We start from the raw sequence: 21,640 nt of genomic DNA on the forward strand, positions 1-21,640 counted from the left end.
GGAAACCGGTAACTGGAGACCGACGATGAATTTCGGGATTTTTTGGGGGTTGCTCCTCCAAGGGGTGGGTACACTCTACCCCGCCGCCTTGAATTACCCCGGTAACATCGGTGGGAAGATGACCGATCCACACCCGCGACCTGGGAAACTCTCGTAGAGAGCATTATAAGAACTTTGGGATACCGTCCGGTACGCGCTGGCTCGCAACAGTATTCGAACGCACTTTAGAACGGTGTAACTTTTTCAGATTGCGACAAACGATCCGACTTCTTTTTGGGAATTAGAGGGGTTGGTGTACGCGACAGATTTTGGAGAAATTGCTGGGAATTATAGGGGCGAAGGAAAATGGCACTTTCCAAAACTTTTTCACTTGAGTCCGTAATGAATTTTGTAGATCCCTTCTATATATTTGTTCTTCTGACTTCTTTTTGAGAAATTAGAGGGGTTTACGTGACAGATTTTGGAGACATTGCTGGGAATTATAGGGGCAAAGGAAAATGGCACTATCCAAAACTTTTTCACTTGAGTCCGTAATGAATTTTGTAGATCCCTTCTATATATTTGTTCTTCTGACTTCTTTTTGAGAAATTAGAGGGGTTTACGTGACAGATTTTGGAGAAATTGCTGGGAATTATAGGGGCAAAGGAAAATGGCACTTTCCAAAACTTGTGTATTTGAGCCTGTAATGAATTTTGTAGATCCCTTCTATATATTTGTTTTTCATGTCATACGAAAATGGTGCAGTTTACTCGTACAATACCGAAATGTCTAGTAACTTATTAAACACAAACGAATTCAATAATGTAAAACATATTTTAAATAATGATACATTTTTAGTGGCTTCTTACAGTCGCTCTTCGAGTGCTAAGGGGGTTAATATCTTAAAATTGTAGAAAGAAATTTTACCAGAAGGGAAGAAACATAAATTTCCTCAAAATTAGTTTATCCGAGTACGGGGGTCCCCTCATCAGGAAAAAATTGTGAAAGAGAAAGATGAGTCCCAGCTGTCAGGGTTGCAAACCACACGAACTTCTTCCACCTGTGACTTCAAAAAATCCCCGGCCAGTGGAAAAGCAAATTTTGGGGCAGCGGGGTACGAATTCGACCGAATGATCGTTCGATCCTGTTTTCGCAAGGTTTGTTGCACCGCGTCGGATCGTTTCCGGTCGGCGAATCGACTCGGGAGATTATCGAGGGCTGTCTAGAGGCAGGGTATCGCGGCGCGCACGGTCGAAAACCGTGAAAGCTCGTAGAAAACGCAGCAGGATGGTGTTATATAACTTTGGGTCGGGCCGTTCGCCGTTCTCGTACCACGAAACTCGACGAACTCTGGTCCGCGAAGGAGAGGCCCGGTGCAGTGTCGGTGCAGCAGTCGGGTCCGAGCGTGCAGCAGCTTCCCACGCTTGGCGAGCGCGTGTGCGAGCGTGAGCGCGATCGCGGCTCTCTCCCTCCTCTATCCGTCTCTCTCTTTCTCTCTCTTTCTGGTTCTCTCAGTTGCCGGTCCCGTCCCGGGTCTCTCTTTTATCTCTCCTTGTCCCTCCCGATTCACCGTTCGTCTGCATCCAACGTCCTCCTCGTCGGTCGTTCGCGTACCTGAGCCGAGCCGTCGAGCCAAGGATTAATCCGTGTGTACGTGCACGGGGCCCGGCTTTGCTAGTGAGCGAGTAAGCGAGTAAGCGAGTAAGCGAGTAAGCGAGCTAGCTCTTGCTCGTCCGCTTTCCGCGTGCACGTTTTCAGCCGAGTCTTCCTTCGTGTGTGGCTCCTTCAGTCTCCTTGGACACTGGCCCGGAATCGCAATAACCGAATGCGTCAACTACCCTTACCGATCCTCCCCGCAGACAGACAATAGCGAGGAAGAATTAGCTATTCCGTTGAAAATAGGTCGAACATACCGTTTCATCAAATCCTAGGCCCAGTAGGGTGAGGGACCCAATTACCGCGGGGGTACCAATTACTATTAATTCCACTTCTTTTATAACCCTTCGCACTCGAGCGGTGACTCTGAAGCGCCACTAGAAATTGTCGTGACACTATTTCAAAGAAATTGCAAAGAATATTGCAAAATATTTGTCACGTTAGAAAACTTGTATTCAAGTGATTACTAAACATTTAAATATTGTATGTCGAAATCGGATCAGTTTCAGACGAATCAAATGAAGATATTCCGATACGGAAGAAATATTTAGTTTCGGAATGAAAATGGCGCCGAGCGCGAACGGTTAAAGCATCATGAATATGAACAAAGAGATATTAAATTTAAAAATTGGTTAATATAGACATGTTATATGTCTCCTTTTTAATATCATTACGCTTTAAAAATAAGTGTGATCAACACGTTGACTGCCACGTCACCCGTATGTGGGTGACGGAATTACTTGTCCAGGTTTTAAAATGAATTTTTACATTAATACATTCACTGTACCAAATTTGATTGGGATCTGTAAAAGGCAAGAAAGTTGCAGGACTAAATATCATACATTTAATTTTTCTCAATTTTTATTTCATTGAATAACTTACGTTAAGTTTGTGTAGTTTTTGAAGTCTCCAGTTTGACAGTGAAGGTGTTAACAATAAGACACGCTTATAATACAAAATTGTGTACCTGAACTGCAACGGACAGGTTGTTAAGTTCGTGTAGTTTTTGAAGTCTCAAGTTTGGCAGTCAACGCGTTAATACAGGCACAGTAATGGGGTCCCTTAACCTAGTCGCGAGTCCAGAATTCGTTTGGAGGGGCGAAGGGGTGACGGAAGAGGGTGCGCAGCAGGAAAAGCGGGCTTTAAAAAGTCTGAGGAACGGCGTGCACGTGGTGGACAGGTTGCACCTGGCGCATCCCCGCGGGCACAAAGACACTTTTTCCCCCGGGGTCGGGTCCGCGACGCAACGGGGGTGGAGGGTCGAGGGTGGACGGGGCCCCGGTGACGTGCCGGTGAAAAAACGCGCGGCCCGGTCGCCTTTCAGGAATTTCGTTTCGCCTTTGTTGCGCGGAATTCTTCGAGATACGGTATACAGAAATGGTTTCGCAAGCCAGCGGAGCGGTAGCAGTACCAGCGGAGCAACGGTTAGGCTTGCCGACGATGGCATCCGAGATTTAGAGTCTCTTTTGCTTCCCTCGCCGGCGTGCCAAGTCCCCGACATTCCGCGTTTCCAGCCAGCAGTCGAGGGAGAATGGCATTCATGAGCGTTGACGGTGTCTCCCGGGAGAGGACGTCGCCACGTCGTTCGATGGGGTCTTTTCGATCGAAAATTCCGTGGGACTCGCGTAATTATATCCCGCCCCCGGATAAACGGCATGGGAACTCGGCCCGCTCGGCGGAACGCCCTCAATTCGAATCTCCCGCGCGCGCACCGAATTCTCGTTACCAGTCAGTGCCAACCTCACGATTTCGAGTCGCTGGAAAACTGGCCACGCCACCGCGGTGACGGGCCCAAGCTCAAAACCCGTCTCTCGAGCTACGTGCAACCTCGTATCGGAGGAAGACGTTCTCTCTGTCTTCTCGTCACTATCGGTTAGCAGTCATGACTTATAGACGGATGCCACTCTTGGGTTTCCTCGTGTTGTCTGCACGAAATGAACTTGAGTATGCGCAGACGTGTTTCTAAAACTTTTACTAGCTTTTATTTCCAATATTTTTCCTTTTACACCGACAGATTCAATCGACACGATTTTTACTCAAATCCACGTGGAAAAAGGGATATTCGCGTAAATGAAGGGACGGGTGTATAGTCATTAGGGAGACGAGGCTTTCACTTATCGAGGCTAAGAAATTATGGTAGAAATGAATATAAAATCGGAGAAATGGGTCGTCGACGGATCTCAAGGTTCAGGTAGAAGGGCTCGGAGGCGATTTTCGCGAGTTTCGTTCGATTTTCGAGGTCGATTTTCGCGATTCCTCGAGTCGACCTTCCGCGGTCGTTCTTCCTGCGAGCCCACGGACGAGCGATTCGTGTCCTCACCGATTTCTCTCTCTCTCTCTCTCTCTCTCTCTCTCTCTCTCTCTCTCTCTCTCTCTCGCTCTCGGGTCGTCTCTCCTCGTGGAGGCGATCGGTCGTTGCACTCCTCGTCGGGCCGGCGCTCGACAAAGTTCCTCCGCGCATTGATTACTAATAGACTGCTTACTCCTCATTTCGTGACATTCCCGGACTTTCGTGGAATCGGCGTGCGGTTCGTGCGGCGATTTCGCGACGGAATCGCCGCGAACCGGAGCCGCCCTGTCCTCGGCTCTCGTTTCGCGATCGATCGATCCTTCCCTCGCGTGTCCCGAGCATCGAGCGCGGTCGTTAACCGATCCCAAGGATCGGACGATTCCGCGAGTTCAAGGATCTCGGGAACCAAAAAAAGCAACTCCAGATCCCGGACAATTTCAAGGATCGCGGGATCAGAAACGATTTCCAAAACGTCCAAGCACTGCCAGATCGCGTTCTACGAGCAATTCCAAAAAGCAAAGAATCTCGAAACTTTTCCAACAACAATACCTAAATCGACGTGACGCGCTTCCTAGCAGTTCCAACGATCGACTCTGTTGCGAACAGGTCCCGGATATGTTCTCGACGAGGCTCCCCGAGGTTCTAGGATCCATCAGCACGATTCACCATTAGGATCCACGATTTTCAGCAATTCTTTCGGGAACTCCGAACGACGAGAAAACAAGCAGCGTTTGTTCTAATCGGTGCGTCGCGGGTTCCGACGGCTGCTAGTTAATTGCCGGTGGAAATAGAGAGACAGAGAGAGAGAGAGAGAGAGAGAGAGAGAGAGAGAGAGAGAGAGAGAGAGAGAGAGAGGCGGACGGGTTATTTTGAAATTGAACTTGCCCCGGGGACGGGTTCCGTGAGAACGAGAAGGCGATTTCGTTGGTAAAAATGGAAGTCGGAAACGGTGAGAGAGCGGGCGCAATCTCGGCCCCCGGGACTCTACCCGTGTGTACACTAAACGTTTGCTCAGGTGACTCGCGCGAGTTATGTGTGTGCGTGCGTGTGGCCCCCTTTTACGGGGAAAAAAAGAAATGGGAAAAGACATCGAGGAGAGAGAGAGAGACAGAGAGACGGGTTCTCTCGACACCGCATTCTTGCTCGAAAGTTTCCCTCGACACGACGAGAACCGGCCCAGCCGATTTTTCGGTGAACCAATCGCCACAAACTTTGAATTTTCCGCATTACAGATGAATTCTCGATACATGTCAACTGCACGGGTCTTGCCGGCGTCGTGTATCGTGCAGGCGACATACCCTAGGCGCGTTATGTTCACACTTCTCGGCGTTCGAGGTCTGTCGGAGTTCGTGGCCTTCGCGGGGTACAGCTCGCGATAGTGGGGATAACCCCGCGACGTTTATCATCCAGGACTTGGCGACATATACGGAGAAATCACTGTACCGTCTGTGGCGGCGTAGCGGAATGTGATTGTTTCTACAATTAACTGTTTTATTTCTTGGACGAACGGTCGTCGACTCTCTCGCAGTTTCTCTACGAAATGATCCTACGATCCTACGGAAAGGAGATCGTGGTGCAAGGGTTCGCCGGGATAAACTTGATCACGGGGAGTCCTCTTCGAGGCGTGAAGGCGAGCAAAAATCGTCCCCGTCGCTCCGAGAGCAATTTGTTGAAACGTCGCGATCAGGATCACGGGGTTAATGGGGGTTGGGAGTCGAGACACGTAGGGACCGTTTGCGAGCGGTTAATCACCCGTGTGCGCCAGGGGGGTGAAGCTACGGGGAGCTGAGAAGAGAGTGGGGAAAGGAGGGACGCGACACTTTGTGCACGGCCGTTCTAGGATCCCTGAAAAAAAGGGGTTAACGAGGCCTAGAGCCTCGCGGGCGTCAGGGGTGGCTAGAGCAGAGCGGAGCGGAGCGGAGCAGACGTATTTTCGGGGGTGCCTTGTGTGGCGCAGGGGTTGCGAGAGAGGCAGCTGCAACGCGGGCCGAAACAGAGGCCGAGTGGGCCCCCGACAGCTGCACGTTGGCTCTCGGTGCTTTAACCTAACAGCTGCACCGGCCTCTCGCGTTCACAGTCCGCTTCCATTTCGACCCCCTTCCCTTCAGCCCGCTCTCCTCCCCCGGTGGGTCAGCGTGCATTTTTCCAGCTCGTTCCAGGTCTTTATTGGCCTCTCCTCTCTTCGGGCCCCGCTGTACCTGCTCGAGAACACGCTCTCTCTCTCTCTCTCTCTTGTTCTCGGCTCCGTCTGCTTCTCGAGAATCGAAGGAGAAGACATACGCAGGTAGACGACGCGCTCCTTTTCACTTGGGGAGCGGGGAGAGAACACTCGGAACCGATAAATCGAGGGGGTTGGCTCCGGCGTGTTCATTGTTGTCGCCGTTACGCGAAAGGTCAGGGCACGCACACGCCGGGGTTACTTGGGAGCGCCTGTCGAGGAAAAATCGATATGTACGTTGGCCACGAGCCGTGAAATTCGTCGGCCCTGACGGGGGGAACCACCACCCTCTGTGTCTGGACGTGTTTAACCTCTTTGAGGGTTGGTCGGCTGGCTGGCGCGCGCCGCGACCGCGGAACCCGACAGACAACAAGGTTATTTACACCTCCTCCAGTCCTCGAATCGCCTACTTGCCCGGTCCCCGGGCTGGGCAACTCTGTTTCGAATTTTACACGTCTCTTGGACAATTGTCAACAGCCACGACAACTGTCAGGTCGGTCAGGTACGAGCGACATTCACTTTTACACGCCGAAGGGTCGAGGTAGCGTGTACTGTGATGAATCTGAACTTTCTGGTTCCATTAACGCGAAACCTCCCACAGCTTTAGGAAGCAAGCTAGGGAGCTAACAAAAAATTATGTTCTCGCTGAAGCAGGGTTCGAGGGCTCAAAATTGTTCAGCTCATTTTATCATTCCGGGCCCCAAACCTTGGTTTGCTCACCTCAGGCTCCCTAGAGAATTCATTTGCTGGGTTAACAGACTTCGATCTGGACACTTTCAACCAAGGGCTTCCCTTTTTAAGATCAGACTTGCTGCTGAGACACGGGTTGTCCATGTGGTTGTCTGGCACAGGATCCTAATCGTGTGCCATGGCGATGTCCGATCTATGACAATAATAGAGACGCTTTGATTCGCAAGCTTTGCAACAAAGGTTTCGTTCCACCCTATACAATAGATTCCTCTTTGTGCGGACCCTTTCTTTGTCCTCTATTTTTCATACATTCATTTCTTAAGTCCTACTGTTTATTGTATGGTCATTATATGTTCATTGTATGGTCTCAATCCTAGTTTATAAGCCATCTATGCAATGTAATGTTAGCAAAGGGTTAATAATGACGTCAAATTCCTAATGATGACAATTCCTGTATCTGTTCTGCATCTAATTCACTGATATTGTGTCGCAAATGCATCGAATCCGCAGTCTACTCCAATACGAGCAGACAGAGAATGAGAACGAACAACAGGTGGCACTGTCCTAACTAGCTGTCGATGCTCTAATTGCCCCATAGATGTCGGGATCGTGATACAGTGATTTCCCTATATTTGTCGCCAAGATCTGGACGATAAACGTCGCTGACTTATCCCCACCACCGCGGGTTATGAGGGGCCACGAAGCTCGAGAGGCCTCGGTAAACATAACACAGCTCGAGTACGTCTCCTTTACGATATATGTCGCTGGGCAAGACCCGTGCTGTTGACATACATCGAGAATTGACTGCACCAAGTCTGCTCACGAAACGCGAAAGGAACATAGATAGATACATAGATCGGAAACAATTAGCAACCTGTCGAACCAGCGAGGAACGACCGCATCGACCGAGCTTAGGGTAGCGTTGAAGCTGACGGTGGCAGCGTTCCGGTAACATTCTAGAGCAGAGAGTCGGCCGTCCCGAGTGAGCGGTATTACCTCGCAGTCACATGATCGTTCCAAGTATAATCCCCGATCGGACGTAATCCCGAGTTTAATTCAGGAACAGAGTTCCCGCGTCGTTCCGGCCTGCGGTCTTTTTACCGGTGTCCAGGAATCCCAGGGATTCGAGAACTAAAGAGAGAGAGAGAGAGAGAGAGAGGGGGACAGTTTCAAATCGAATCGAATCGAGTCGAGTCGAGGTGAATCCTCTCGGGTTCCCTCGGGTTCTCTCTTGTTTCGCGGGTCTATAAATACCAGGCTCCTTAGCGCTCGTCGGTCTTCTCCCGAGAGAGAGAGAGAGCTGCATCGGAGCCCGAGAGAGCCCGAGAGGAGAGAGAAGAGAGCCGGCCGGCTCCGCGGGCCGTTGCGCTCGGTGCCAAGGTCACGACAGCCCACCAACCCATCTCCTGTCCTCACGGTCGCCCCCACCACCACCAGAACACACCAGGGTTCACCTTCTAGCCGGCCGAGAACCACCTTCAACCCCTTCATTCAGGAAGACACGCGGCTTAGACCGCGTTCCTCCGGACCTTTATATCCTCTCTCGCTTCGAGGCCGGTCTCTCTTTTTCTCTCTCTCTCTCTCTCTCTCTCTTTCTTTCTCTCTCTTCGCCTCTCTTCATCGGACACCGGCGCGGCGTTTGTATCCTTCGGAATGAATGGCCGGTTTTGTTCCCGTGGAACCTCGTTCCGATTGTCCCGGGGAATTCGTTCTCGCGGTTCCAAAGAATTCGCCTGCGAATTTCCTGTCCTTCGCGCCGGCATTCCTCGATACACCCCGGACCTCGAAGAGCTTCTCGAAATTCGAAGGACCACTCTCGATCACGCCCCGACGACGACGTCACTCAGCTTCGAAACGCGCTCGAACGACACGCGTCGGCATTCGCGGCGTATACAGGGTGGAACGTTCGCGACACACGCTTCGACCTTCAACTTCGCCACCAACCTTGGGGATAGTCTTCCGATAGGCCAATCGGATCTTCGATCAACACTGAACGGTCTAGATGACCGGTTTTATGTTTTAGAATTATTGGAACTGTACAGATTCATTTCGGGAAAATTATGGACAATCTCAAGGAATTTAGGCCTTCAAGGTTTTTATAAGGCAATATTTACCAGATACCGGTAACGCTTGGCAGGTTCAGTGTTAAAAACTGGACACGACTTAATTTCTCTTCTCTTCGAGAACCACTGTTTTCACCACTTCTTCGACATCTCTGATGACGTCTCTTCGACATCTCTGATGACTTCTGTTAATCCCTTGGTCATAAACGCGAGTCAGACTCGCGACGAAGATTCTGAACAGAGTCTATTAACACGTTGAACGCCAAACTAGAAACCCGAAAAATTCCATAAAATCAAAGTAAGTTAGTTATTGAAATAAAAATTGCAAAAAATTAAATGTACGATACCGAGTAATCCTCCAACTTTCTAGCATGTCACCGATCCTAATCAAGTTTAATACAACGAATATATCAAGGTAAAAATTCATTTTAAAACCTGCACAAATAATTCCACATATGGCTGACGTGGCGTTCAACGTGTTAAAAATATATGTTATCGATTTCCTTTGACACTTTGACCGCCAAACTAGAAACCCGAAAAACTCCATAAGATCAAAGCAAGTTGTTAAACGCTAAACCACCCAAGCACAAAACACATAAAAGTCTTACAGAAGGGAAGATCCGTGTAGAAGTAAAAGAGACAAGAGAGTGTGAAGACCTTTTTAGGTCGTCAGATGCTGAATTTTTACACAATTTAAAATTCGGAGACACTGTTGTTGCATTCTTGCGCAACTCTGTCGAATATTCGTCGGTATGGGAAAACGTTTAAAATTCATTTTCGAGAAAGTCGCGATTCGAAACGTCGTTAGCACAGGAACCGTGTCAATTTCCGGCCTAGCATCATGAAGAAACCTGTACACCGATGGCAGCCGGCCAAACGCAGCTTCGCGTATTTGCGGACTGGACAAGCCTCGCTCGACACAATTTCTCTTCGTGGTTCGCGAGATCGTCCACCCGCTTCTCCCAGCGAGATTCGTTTTCGAGGGTCGCTACGTAGAAAGAAGAAGAAGAAGAAGAAGAAGAAGAAGTATATTCATCGTGCACGGGGTGGGTGAGGGGGGACAGGCAATTGGCCAATTAGTAGGGCGTTAGAGGCGCGTATGCCCGCGTCGATAAGATACGGATCTTCGCACGTGACACAATTTTATCAGGCTTTGCGGGACAGTCGAGCGACGACGACGAGCACCCGTCTTCGTCCTCGTCTTCGTCTTCGTCTTCGTCTTCGTCGTCCCGTACCCGCGGCGGGTACGTGCAGCTATGCGAGGCATCGAGCGCGGGTCAGACTCCGTTCCCATCCAGGATTCCCGGAAAACGGGAACGACGCTCGTGGCCTCCGTACGACAGTAATTTTAATCAGCCCTCGGCTCCCCATCGGCTATTCGAGGTGTGAACGCTGACAGTCCGCTTCCCATGGTGTCTCGGGAGAATCGCTTCCTCCCTTCGCGAGAAGAATCTGCGCGCGAACGTCTCACTGTGTCATCCCGAGACGAAACGGGAAATCGCCGCGCCGATTTCCCGGCATCTTTCTCCGACTGTACATTTTTTAGACTAGTCGATTTTCGGCACCGGGTGCTCGAAAACAAGAATTTTGAACACAGTTTCTCGAAGCCCCGCGAGGAGCACCTGTTGCCACACCGCGCGAATTTCCGTCTGCGACGAAACGCCGGCTCCGCCGAATCAAAAAGAAATGAAATTGAAATGAAAAGAATTGAAATTCAAAAGGAATTGAAATTTCTCCAGAAATTCGGTTTGGTCACTGAAAAATGGGAAGAAAATGGAAGACTCCGAGCCACGGGTAACCGCGCGGATGGGAACCGATTTTTTCCGCGCGGGAATCGGCTTTACGGCTCGATTAGCAGCGATCGTCTCTCTTTCTCTCTCTCTCTCTCCCTTGGCCGGTTGAATTATCGTAGTTCCAGTACCCGACTACTATAGGAGGAATGCGCATCGGGATGCATCGGGATGCATCGTATGGTACCGGTCGCTCGTGCAGTCGTGAGGGACGCGATCGACCTCTCGCGGAGAGTTGCCTTAACCTTTTCGATTTTTTCTTGCTCGTTTCAGCCCGCTGCCTGCCCGGATGCGACGAGCAGCACGGACACTGCAGTCGACCCGACGAGTGCATGTGAGTATACGCATACATACATTTTACATACGTACAGGTACACGTATAGGTGCACGTACAGGTACACGGACCGTGTACAGACGTGTACGTACACAGGTACTTCTACGTACAGAAGATAGACGCCGAAGAAATGTACACCTACAACCTTCTCTCGTTCTCTCCTCCCCCCCTACCGTCTCTCTGACTCGCTGATCCTCTTCTGCGGCGCGCGATATTACATTCCCCTCTTGCTGGATCGTGCTCGGACCGTGCTAATAACTAGACTGCGGATTTTATGGATTCGTCATAAAAATCGATTGCTCGAAACCGCGTAGACATTCGAGGAATTAATATATTAATATTTCCGTTCATTAACCCTTTGCACTCGGCGATCTTCTCATTCTGAAACTAAATTTTTCCTCCGTCTTGGATAATTTATTCGTACGAAACTGATCCGATCTCCACATGTAGTATTTAAACGTTTAGTCACCTATTAAATACAAATTTTGTATATTCTTCGACAAAGGCGGAGCTTCCCATGGTAAAATGGCAGCCATTTGTGTATGAATCTCATAAGTGTCCTCATTGAAAAAGTCTCCGATATATTTATCCATAACAAGAACTATTACAACCGGCAAGCCAAACGATATTCCCCGAGCATATACTGTTTGACAAAAATACAAATTTTCTAACGTAACAAATATTTTGTAATATTTTTTGTAACTTCTTTGAAGCAATGCCACAATAATTTCTAGTGGTGCCTCGAAGAGGGAATTTTCATTCGAGTTTCTCACAATCGATTTGGTCGATTTTTCTTTCGCACAAGAATGATCCTTGCTTTCCCGAAACTTGGATCCTTCGATCTCACCGTTATCTTCAGTTATTGTTAGATCGCTTGCTCTCCGTTTCGACGAGCCCTTCTCGATCGCTTCGGCAGTCGCGCGGTGTCGTTGAACCCCTTCTAATTCGATTCGGGAAAGAAAGATCGCAGACGCAACGGGGGCAGAGATCGATCCGGGAATCCTGTGTTCCCGTGAATCCTGCGACGGCTATAAATACCCCGGTTCAAAGATCCTATTCTCTTCAGCGCCGATTTCTTTTCGCCCCGACGACGACGAGACGACACGACGCGACGCGACGCGACGCGACGCGGGGTTGCATTCTTTCTGACGTGGGGACGACCGGTGTCACGGATACGCGAGTTCCCCGGAATCCGGTTCTCAACCCGAAAATTCGCCGACCTCGTTCGTTTGTTAATGAAGTAATTAACGCGGTCCCTGCCACTGTCAAAAACTGCTAGGGATTACGGTGTTCTCCTGGTTCTCCGAAATCGGCCGATTTAAGGGGGGAAGCTTGTGCAAAAGGCCTGTTTTTCAAGAATTTTTTCCGAAAAATGTAACGCGTAGATCGATTTAAAATTCGAGGTATCATTCATCAACGTTATAATGTAAACGAGAATATTTATTAGAAATTTTAATCGATTTCAATGGTGCGATGGCGGCTTGACAATGGCGTCCTGGAAATGCGCCGTGCAGCGTACAGAAATGATCTGAAACAGAACAATCAAAATGGAATCGTTATTAAAATTTGCAAAATTGCAGAAAAGTTTCGAGAAAAACGGATTTTCTGTTAATAACAGTTTTAGATAAAAAATTAAAAAATCGGAGCTCTTCATGCCACTTATTCATAGAATGTATATACCAAGTTTCTTAAAGATCGAGTTAAAGATCGAAAATGCTCAGAAATTTCATTTTGCACAAGCCTCCCCCCCCCCCCTGAGCGACCGTGCCTAGTGAAGAAATTTCCTAGAGCAGCCGCAATTCTTTATAATTTTTGGAAACAGCCTTTCGGGCATCGAATTTGACCTAACAAAGAATTCGTCGGCGAGTATGTGAACTCGCGTTTGATTGTTTCGTTGATCGCGCTCATGATCTCGTCGGTATCATTCGATTAGAGCGGGTAACGTTCGCGGGCGGTTACCGGCCCGGTTGCGTACACTGTGTACACGATAATTCCATTTCCAGCGGGAACATAATCGAATCGAGGCGAGGGATTGAGTCGCCGGAGCCCCGTTAATTTCCCGTGATTCTCGTCTTCGCTCGAATCTCGGGGTCCGACGTTAACCCGAGGTTTAGAGTTAACTCGATCATCTAATTACTCCACGGCCGGGGTTAATTGTCCCGTTAAACGCCGCCGCCGCCACAGTCGGGCTCGCAGCGGTCCGCTCCGAACAATTCGCCGACTTTTCAACCGTAAAGAACGAAATCCGACGCGAGACAATTCCGGAACAATCGTTCCGTCCCTGAACCCCAATTCGCATAATTTACCAAAAGATTCACTTCACAGTACAGTGCGTTCCCACTCCTCGGCCTCTCGAGCTTCGTGGCCCCTCACGTAGGGGGGATAACTCCGCGACATCTATCCTCCAGGCCTTGGCGACGTATACAGAGAAATCGCTGCATTTTCAAACACATCAGCGCTTTCACCGGCAGCTTTTACAAATTTCACAAAATTTACCGAATCCTAGAAATTGTAGAAATAATTTTTTCACTTTTTCGTGCCGTAACGTCCGGGGGGGGGGGGGGTGGGGGAGAAGCGGAGAGTAGTAAAGCGTGCGATAGATTAGGTGGATATTCGCGACGGTTATGGGAACAGGATCGAAATAGAGAGGCAGATTACAGGGGCCGCGGCAGTATTCGGAACAGGGAGAGAGAAAGCCAGCCGGTCGGGACCGTAAAATGATGCACGATGTGCATCATCTTCATCGGTATTCAGATACCACGCGCACGACCGAACGCGGACTCCGAAATTTCAATGGGACACCATGGGAGCCCGGCGATTCTTTCACGTATCACGAACGGGGCCAACGTTCATCCGAGCAGGGGCCATGTTCCAATGGGAACCGCGCGTTTACCGATTTATATCGGCTATTTCCACGCATAGAGAGGCACGCGGCCCGAAAGCCTAATCGAACGATTAATTCTGCCGGCATTCCGCTTGATTTTTCGAATGGAAAACCACCCGCGGCGGGAACCTCGAGTTCTCTCGTCTTACGCAATCTCCGTGTTTCTCGTCTTTTCGGATCGATCTACACGGGTGTCCCCGAAGAGCGGACTCGAACAATTCCTTGTACACCAAAGACATTCAACTTTCTTGTAATCGTAAAATAAATGGTTGTTGGATATGCCGGAAAATAAAAATTTTAATTTTAAAAGTAAACATTTTCTACCTGAATTCCAACAAACTGGAGTGAAGTAGAAATTGATTTCTTTCTGAATATGTTTAAAAGGCTGGAAATAATATAACAGTTTTTACCGTTTTAAATTATACCTACTCATTTTTCTCATAAATTCAGAAAATCCGCGGTGTAATAATAAATAATACCCACATCCAGGAGCTAGACATTCACGGTTGTAAAATAGTGCAATAGCAATTTTCAGTGGCATGAACGTCTTCGCCGATCCCCTCTAGATCGTTTGATCTACACATTTTCCTCACAAACGCATAAAATCCGCAGTCTAGTAATCACGTTCTCCAGAAAGTTCGACCCGTCCACAGGGCTTAGGCGTGTTTACGGAGTCATGCGCCCCGGGGATGCATCGTCCGAGTTGAAAGTTCGTCGACAGAGATTGCGCGATCAATTAATAGAGGATACGCGTCCCGAGTCGCGAGAACCGCGTGAATAATTGAGTTTCACGACACCCCGTGCACCGGGAGCGTAATCAGATCACAGTGACGAGGTAGCCAGCCGAACAACCGTGTATACCTGTTCGCGAGATGCACGCGCGTCCATTCTCCTACGACCCTATTCCTGCAGACGGGATCCGCTATTAAAGTCGCGTCGCGTCGCGTCGCGTCGAGAGAAACAACAATTTTATTTAAACGCTCCGCGACCGGCCCGCCGAAACAGTAATTCACTCGCTCCCGTAAATTCCAGGTCGTCGAGGACGTTTCAAGCGGAAGGGGACCCGCCCCTCGACTCCGCCTCTCTCTGACCGTCTATTTTCGAAAATATGATTTTTTCCGGCGCATTCGCCAGGCGAGCCGGGCCACCGTTTTCCGTGTTCCTTTCGAATTCTTTCCCGAAATCGAGCCGTGCCCGCCGATTCCAAACAGGAAACAGAATTTTTGCACGGTTCCCGCGACTTGCAAACGAGTCCCGGTAATTAAGGAGACCAATTTCTGATAGTTACAAGATCCTACGATCCTACGATCTTCCTACGGTTTGAAATCGAAGGCGCCGAAAACCGGGAAACTCCAATATTTAGTGAAATTCAATATTTAGTCAAATGACCGGTTCTCGATTTTTTATTTGACAATTTTTGAAATTGTGAAGATGCTTTCACGAGCAATGATTCGATAAGTATTAATAGAGCACGCGTTGCAACGAGAACCGCGCAAAGTCTAAATTTAATTAAACCTTGTCATTTTTGTAAGGCAACTGTTACATTTGTAGCTCGGTACGTTTAGTGTTAACCCTTTGCACTCGATGCCATTTTAACTCCAAAACGAAACAATACTTCCGACCCAGAATATTTCTCTTCTATGTATCTTCTTTGTTTGTCATTTTATACATACGAATAATGATGCAACGAAGTGTTCAGTACTTCACTAAATACAAACAAATTTAGTGATGTGAAAAATATTTTGAGTACAGCAATTTTTACGGGCAAACTGGGAATTATAGGGGCAAAGGAAAATGGCACTTTCCAAAACTTTTGTATTTGAGCCTGTAATGAATTTTGTAGATCCCTTCTATATATCTGTTTTTCATGTTATACATACGAAGAATGGTGCAATTTACTCGTACAATACCGAAATGTTCAGTAACATATCGAATACGAACAAATTTAATAATGTAAAAGATATTTTTAATAACGATACAGCGATTTTTAGCGGCGCTTTGCAGTCGCCGTTCGAGTGCTAAGGGTTGATATATTGTTGGATTCCGGGTTTCGAGATCGAGTAGAACGGTTTATAATAAAATCGAGAAGAGTTTTATTTAAGCGTATACACGGTGGCGAGTTTAAGGTACACAGCGATGTAACCTTCTGCACTGAAATATGCAAGAAGAAGCTCTGACTCTGTTTCGACGGGCTGCTATATATATGTAGTTTTTCAGAGGAAAATGTGGAAGGGAGTAGAAAAGGCTTGTTGTGGAAAGGGTGACGTGGAAGAGACAAAGTGTAAGGGTCTGTTTGGTCCTGATGATTCAAGGGTTTTGGCTGACGTGTCTATGGCGTTGGTGTTTAACTAGAGCCTAGGGTTGTCGGGTATACAACAATATTTCGGCTGTTTTTGCAACGCGAGTCAGGTTTCGAGTAGTTTCGGACTCTGTTCCGGACAAAGACGCGAAGATTAGCGTATGCAGGTTTTACAGTTTGGCAGAGACGTAGCCGGGCACAAGATGGAATCGTGTAAAGTCGTCGCGAGTCGCTCGGAGACGCGAGGAAGAGGCGGCTAGGTATCTGTGCGGATGGTTCGAGGAATCGGCGATTCTCGTTGGCTAGGCGCGTATGTACAAACGACCACGAAGATATCCGCGGCACAGTTCGGCCGGTCGTTTCATACCTATCTCTCTGGGCCCTGTCTTTTTCTCTCTTTCTCCGGTTTCTTATGTTCGAACTCGCGTCGACGTTGGAGAGCGAGCGAGCGAGCGGGTGCTGGCGCTCACGATCTCGGTCCTCTCGCGGAGAGGAAGACGACGGGGCTCTCTCGATTACGGTTGAGCTCTCCGCGCGAGTACACGGGATTTAATGGTATAGTCATGCGACGTCGACGGCTCTGTCGGCTGCTCTCTCTTTCCCTCCGTCCGCGGCGATCCACGCATACAGAGACCGACGGGAATCACACACACGGAGGAAAGGAAGGTGGCTCTCGCGAAGAAGGTACCGGTGTGTTGGTGGGCAGAGCAAGGCGCGCGCGCACACACAGAGAGCAGCGTAACCTTTCCTTGACCCGCATACTGAACGGCTGTGCCGAGGCTCGAACCGTGGGAACACTACTCGACGACTCGTCTCCCCACTCTCCTTCGAATTCTATCTCCTCTCCTGTCTCTCTCGAGCGGCGAGCGCTCAGGCTCTTCCTCTCTCCTCGTTTCTCTTCGCCGGTCCTCTCCCTTCGCACACAGTCCCCCTCCTCCCCCTCTCTCTCTCCTTCTCACTCCTTCTTTCTTCTCGTTCTAAGTCCTACCTGTCTTTCTTCTTTCTCCGGAGCGCGAGCGCGCGCGCACGCACACAGGCTCGCGACCCCGTAATACGCGTGTACGTACACGCGCACACCTTTTCGTCCCGTCGAACCCCCCCTCCCCGCACCTCTTTGTCCTTCCTGCGCCAGCGTAACCCCCTTGCACGTAATGGCCGACCACCATATCCTCCCTGCCCCCCGAACTCTCTCTGTCTCTCTTCATCTCTTTCTTACTCTCTTTCAAACCTACCTTCTTCTTCTTCTTCTTCTTCTTCGTCTTCTTCTTCGTCTTCTTCTTCGTCTTCTTCATCTCCGAGTTCTCTGCCTTTATCCACCTTTGCGTATCCTCTGTCGCGGACTCGTCTCTCTTTTTTCTTTCGGTCCCCCCGGCCACCGGAACCCCCTTTCCCCGCTTCAACATTCTTCCGAGGGACTCGCGGCCCAAGATTTTTTGGCGATCCTTCGTTCCCCGCGATTAGCAGACTTTCATCTGTCATTCGTCCCGTCCACCTCTTCTCCGATTTCCAGAATCCGTCCTTCGCAAGCTTCCGGCTGTCCACTTCGGGCCTTTTTCGAAATCGTTCGTCGAATGCGCGATTAGTAATACACGATTGGTCGTAGTTGCGAAAATTGAGGCTGTCGAAGAGAATCGGACGTAATGCTAACACGTTCATTGTCTTCAGCCCCTTGCCCTACGAGTCGGACTCGTGATGACGACTCCGGACAGAGTCGAACAAATGTGTATGCTATTAATCTGAACTGAAATTGACCCGTTAGATGCCAGGACTCCCATTCTGGGATTTTAGGTACACGGTACGCCTGACAGTTTAGTTTCATTCCTCGTTCTAAAATTTGGCAGTTAACGGGTTAAATTCTATTTTGCTGGAGTTGATATGTGTATATCCTTTGGAGAAAACATAGGCTTCTCTTTTTTCTGTATTAAATTCTGAACGATGAAGAATTTCTGATCATTATAATCACGGAAGACATAGCAGTGCAGGGGGTTGAGAACGAATTTTGTTTATGACACAGTCGAACCTAGGGTGATTGGGACTTGTAGAACCCTGCGATTTTGATTACAATGCAATGGTCAACCGCTCGCAGACGGAAATCGACTCTGAGAGAGAAACGGCTAAAGTTTAAATACTGTATCTGATATCCATAAAATGAAGAAAAAGATCTAGAAATCTACTCTAGGTAGATGGAAACGTTTAGAGTGGAAGCAGCCCCGACTGCAAAGGGTAGACTACTCGCTTCGATTTTCGTGGGACCGTTGCTCGGCATTGGTCGCGTTAAAATCTGTACACTTCTTCGGGGCTTTCTCCATGAAACTTTCTCCGCCAAGAAGAGCGTCTCTGCGGCTCGACGACTAACGGATCCGGGTTTTCCTTGATGTTTTCAGATGCCACAACGGTTGGAAGGGCGCTTACTGCGACCAGTGCGTGCGGTACCCGGGCTGTCTTCACGGTAGCTGCCAAAAGCCCTGGGAGTGCCTGTGCGACGAGGGCTGGGGCGGTCTGTTCTGCAACCAAGACCTGAACTACTGCACGAATCACAAGCCGTGCATGAACGGCGGCACCTGCTTCAACACCGGCCAGGGTTTGTACACCTGCTCGTGCGCGCCGGGCTTCACCGGCACTGACTGCGAGAAACCGCTTTTGGACTGTCACTCGAAGCCGTGCCTGAACGGCGGCTCGTGCAGCATGGACTCGTCGTACAGCAACTCGAGCCTGTCGGTGACCGGACTTGCGAAGACGAACGGTCAGGATCAATCGTCCGGCTCGAAGCAACAACAACAACAGCAACAACAACAACAGCAACAGCAACAGCAACAACAACAACAGCATCGCACAGCGTACAAGTGCACCTGTCCACCCGGCTGGCGGGGTCGTCACTGCGAGATCAGCACGAGATCCTGTCGCGATTCGCCGTGCCATCACGGAGCCACCTGCGAGGACGATTCTCTGCGCGGCTACGTCTGCCGTTGTCCTCCCGGCTTCACCGGGAACGACTGCGAGTCCCAGCTGAACGAGTGCTCGCCGAATCCGTGCGAGAACGGCGGCAGCTGCACCGACATCGTCAACGGCTTCAAGTGCGCCTGCCCGGCCGGCTACACCGGTGAACGTTGCGAGACCAACATCGACGACTGCCAGGGCGACCCTTGCCTGAACGGCGCGACCTGCGTCGACCTGGTCAACCAGTTCCGTTGCCAATGCGTGCCCGGCTACGTCGGTCGCATCTGCCAGGACAAGGTCGACTACTGCTTGGCGAAACCGTGCGCGAACGGCGGCCGTTGCATCTCCGGGACGAACGACTACCGTTGCGACTGCAAGCCCGGCTTCACCGGCAAGGATTGCAGCGTGGACGTCGACGAGTGTAGAAGCGCGCCCTGCAAGAACGGCGGCACCTGTCGCAACCGGGTCAACGGGTTCATCTGCGAGTGTCCGACCGGCTGGCACGGGGAAACCTGTGCCGAAGAGGTTGGCAGCGGAACGGTGATCCTACCACCGGCTGCCGCGGCAGCAGCATCCGCAGTGTCACCGTCGACGAACACCGCTGTCCCAGCGGTACCACCTTCCGGAGCCAGTTATTGGTCAGGGAATCTCTCGAGGCACGTGGCCTCCGCCGAGCCTAGGGACGCTGGATTGACCACCGAGCACGTGGTCGTGATAGCTACCCTGTCGACGGCGGTGCCGGCGTTCGTCCTGGTGGCCGCGGTCGCGGTGATGTGCATGAAGAGGAGGCAGAAGAGGGAGCAGGCCAAGGCCGACGAAGAGGCCAGGCTGCAGAACGAGAGGAACGCGGTGCACAGCAGCATGAGCAAGAGGAGCGGCGGCGTGATGGGAGGCGTCGGAGGAACCGTCGGCTCGACGGGTAGCACCGTCGGCATCGGGAACGTCGGACTCCTGGGTGGCGGCGGCAGCGGAATGATCAGCGGAGGCGTCGGCGGCGGTAGCGTCTGCACCCTCGGCACCGGGGACGCGCACATGATCAAGAACACCTGGACGGCGAACAAGAGCGTGAACAACGCCGCGTCCGCCAGACAAGACGACCTCGACTCCTCGTTCCAGACGGACGTCACGCTGGACAGCTCGTGCTCGGGTTACAAGCCGGAACCGGTGCTGCAGGACGGCCGAACGAGAACGACCAAGCAGCTGAACACCGAGGCCGCCGCGCACAGGGCGTCCCATCTCTTCCAGAAGGAGAAGGACTGTCTTGGATTGGGTCTCGGGATCGGCGTCGGCGTCGGCGTCGGCGTCGGTGTGATAGAGTCCGCGAAGAGGTCATCGGTGTTCGTCGGTAACACGAGCACGGACAGCTGTTGCGCCGCGGAGGCCGCGTTGCTGAAGAGGCCGCCCCAGACCATCACCGAGGGTGGAAGCGGACCGCCAGGAGGCGGAGGCGGTGGCGCAGCGGAATCCGGATGCGGAGTGTACGTGATAGACGATCATTATAGGCACGACTCGTCGCTGGCGGCGACGCTCGCGACGGAAGTGTAGTTCCGTGGACACAGGACCGATCCAACCCCACGGAGCCAACGTTCATGGACTCGTCTCGTTGTTGTTGTTGTTGTCGGTTCCTTGCACCCCCGACCATCCACCGCCACCACCCTCGACACACCCCGAATCGTGACAAAGCTGTGAGCGAACTCCTTGAAATTTTCGTTGTTCGTTATCGGGTCGCTTCTTCTACTTCTTCTTCTTCTTCTTCTTCTTCTTCTTCTTCTTCTTCTTCTTCTTCTCCGTTTTTCTTTTGTCGTCTTCTTCTTTGGTGGAAAGAGAAAACATTCGTTGTTTCGCGCCGGCCAGTTTACAAAGTTCAACCCCCACCTTCGCGAGATACGCGCGCGCGCGCGCCCGCGAACTCTTGTGTGCGCGTGTGTGAGACCGGTTGGAAGGAACCAGAAGAGACCCGGGCGACGATCCTCGTGGACGAGGGAGAATTCTTTTTTGTCCCGACGGAAAGACAATTCGTATGATTTCCTTTTTTTTCCCCCCTTTTCTTTTTGCTATTTTCGTTTTTTTTTCTTCTTCTTCTTTTTTTAAGTGAGAGCAGCTCGACCGATCGAGTAGGAAAAGAGAATGTATAAACATATATATATATATATGTGTGTGTGTGTATGTGTACATATATATGTATATGTATGCATATATGTGTATATGTATATTATACATACGAGATATGCTGTGGGGGGCGGACGACGCCGCGGATAACCGTCGTCCGGCCCGTTCTTTAGGTATTAATATTCTATCATGCTCGAATTGCGAAACTTTGTACAGAACTAATTTATTATTATTGTTATTTACTATTATTTACTATTTCGCTATTATTATTATTATATTATTATTCTAATTATTATTAATATTATTCTATCGTATCCAAACGCCCCGCGCGCGCCCCAACCCACCCTCAAAAAGTTCAGCACACCGAGAGTATCATTGTTTCGATAGTTCT

The 21,640-nt window shown here is 50.1% G+C and overlaps 1 protein-coding gene across 1 annotated transcript in view; it reads left to right on the forward strand.

The window, feature by feature from the left end:
- Delta (neurogenic locus protein delta) overlaps positions 1-21,264 on the forward strand; it is a 59,571-nt gene extending 38,307 nt beyond the window's left edge. The window contains exons 5-6 of the mRNA XM_076791695.1: positions 10,960-11,020; positions 18,588-21,264. Of these exons, the coding sequence (XP_076647810.1) occupies positions 10,960-11,020; positions 18,588-20,685 (2,159 nt within the window). The 3' untranslated portion in view covers positions 20,686-21,264. The remainder of the gene's footprint in view (positions 1-10,959; positions 11,021-18,587) is intronic.
- The last annotated feature ends 376 nt before the right edge of the window (positions 21,265-21,640 follow it).

Source organism: Halictus rubicundus, chromosome 8, assembly GCF_050948215.1.
Source record: "Halictus rubicundus isolate RS-2024b chromosome 8, iyHalRubi1_principal, whole genome shotgun sequence".
NCBI classification, from domain to species: domain Eukaryota; kingdom Metazoa; phylum Arthropoda; class Insecta; order Hymenoptera; family Halictidae; genus Halictus; species Halictus rubicundus.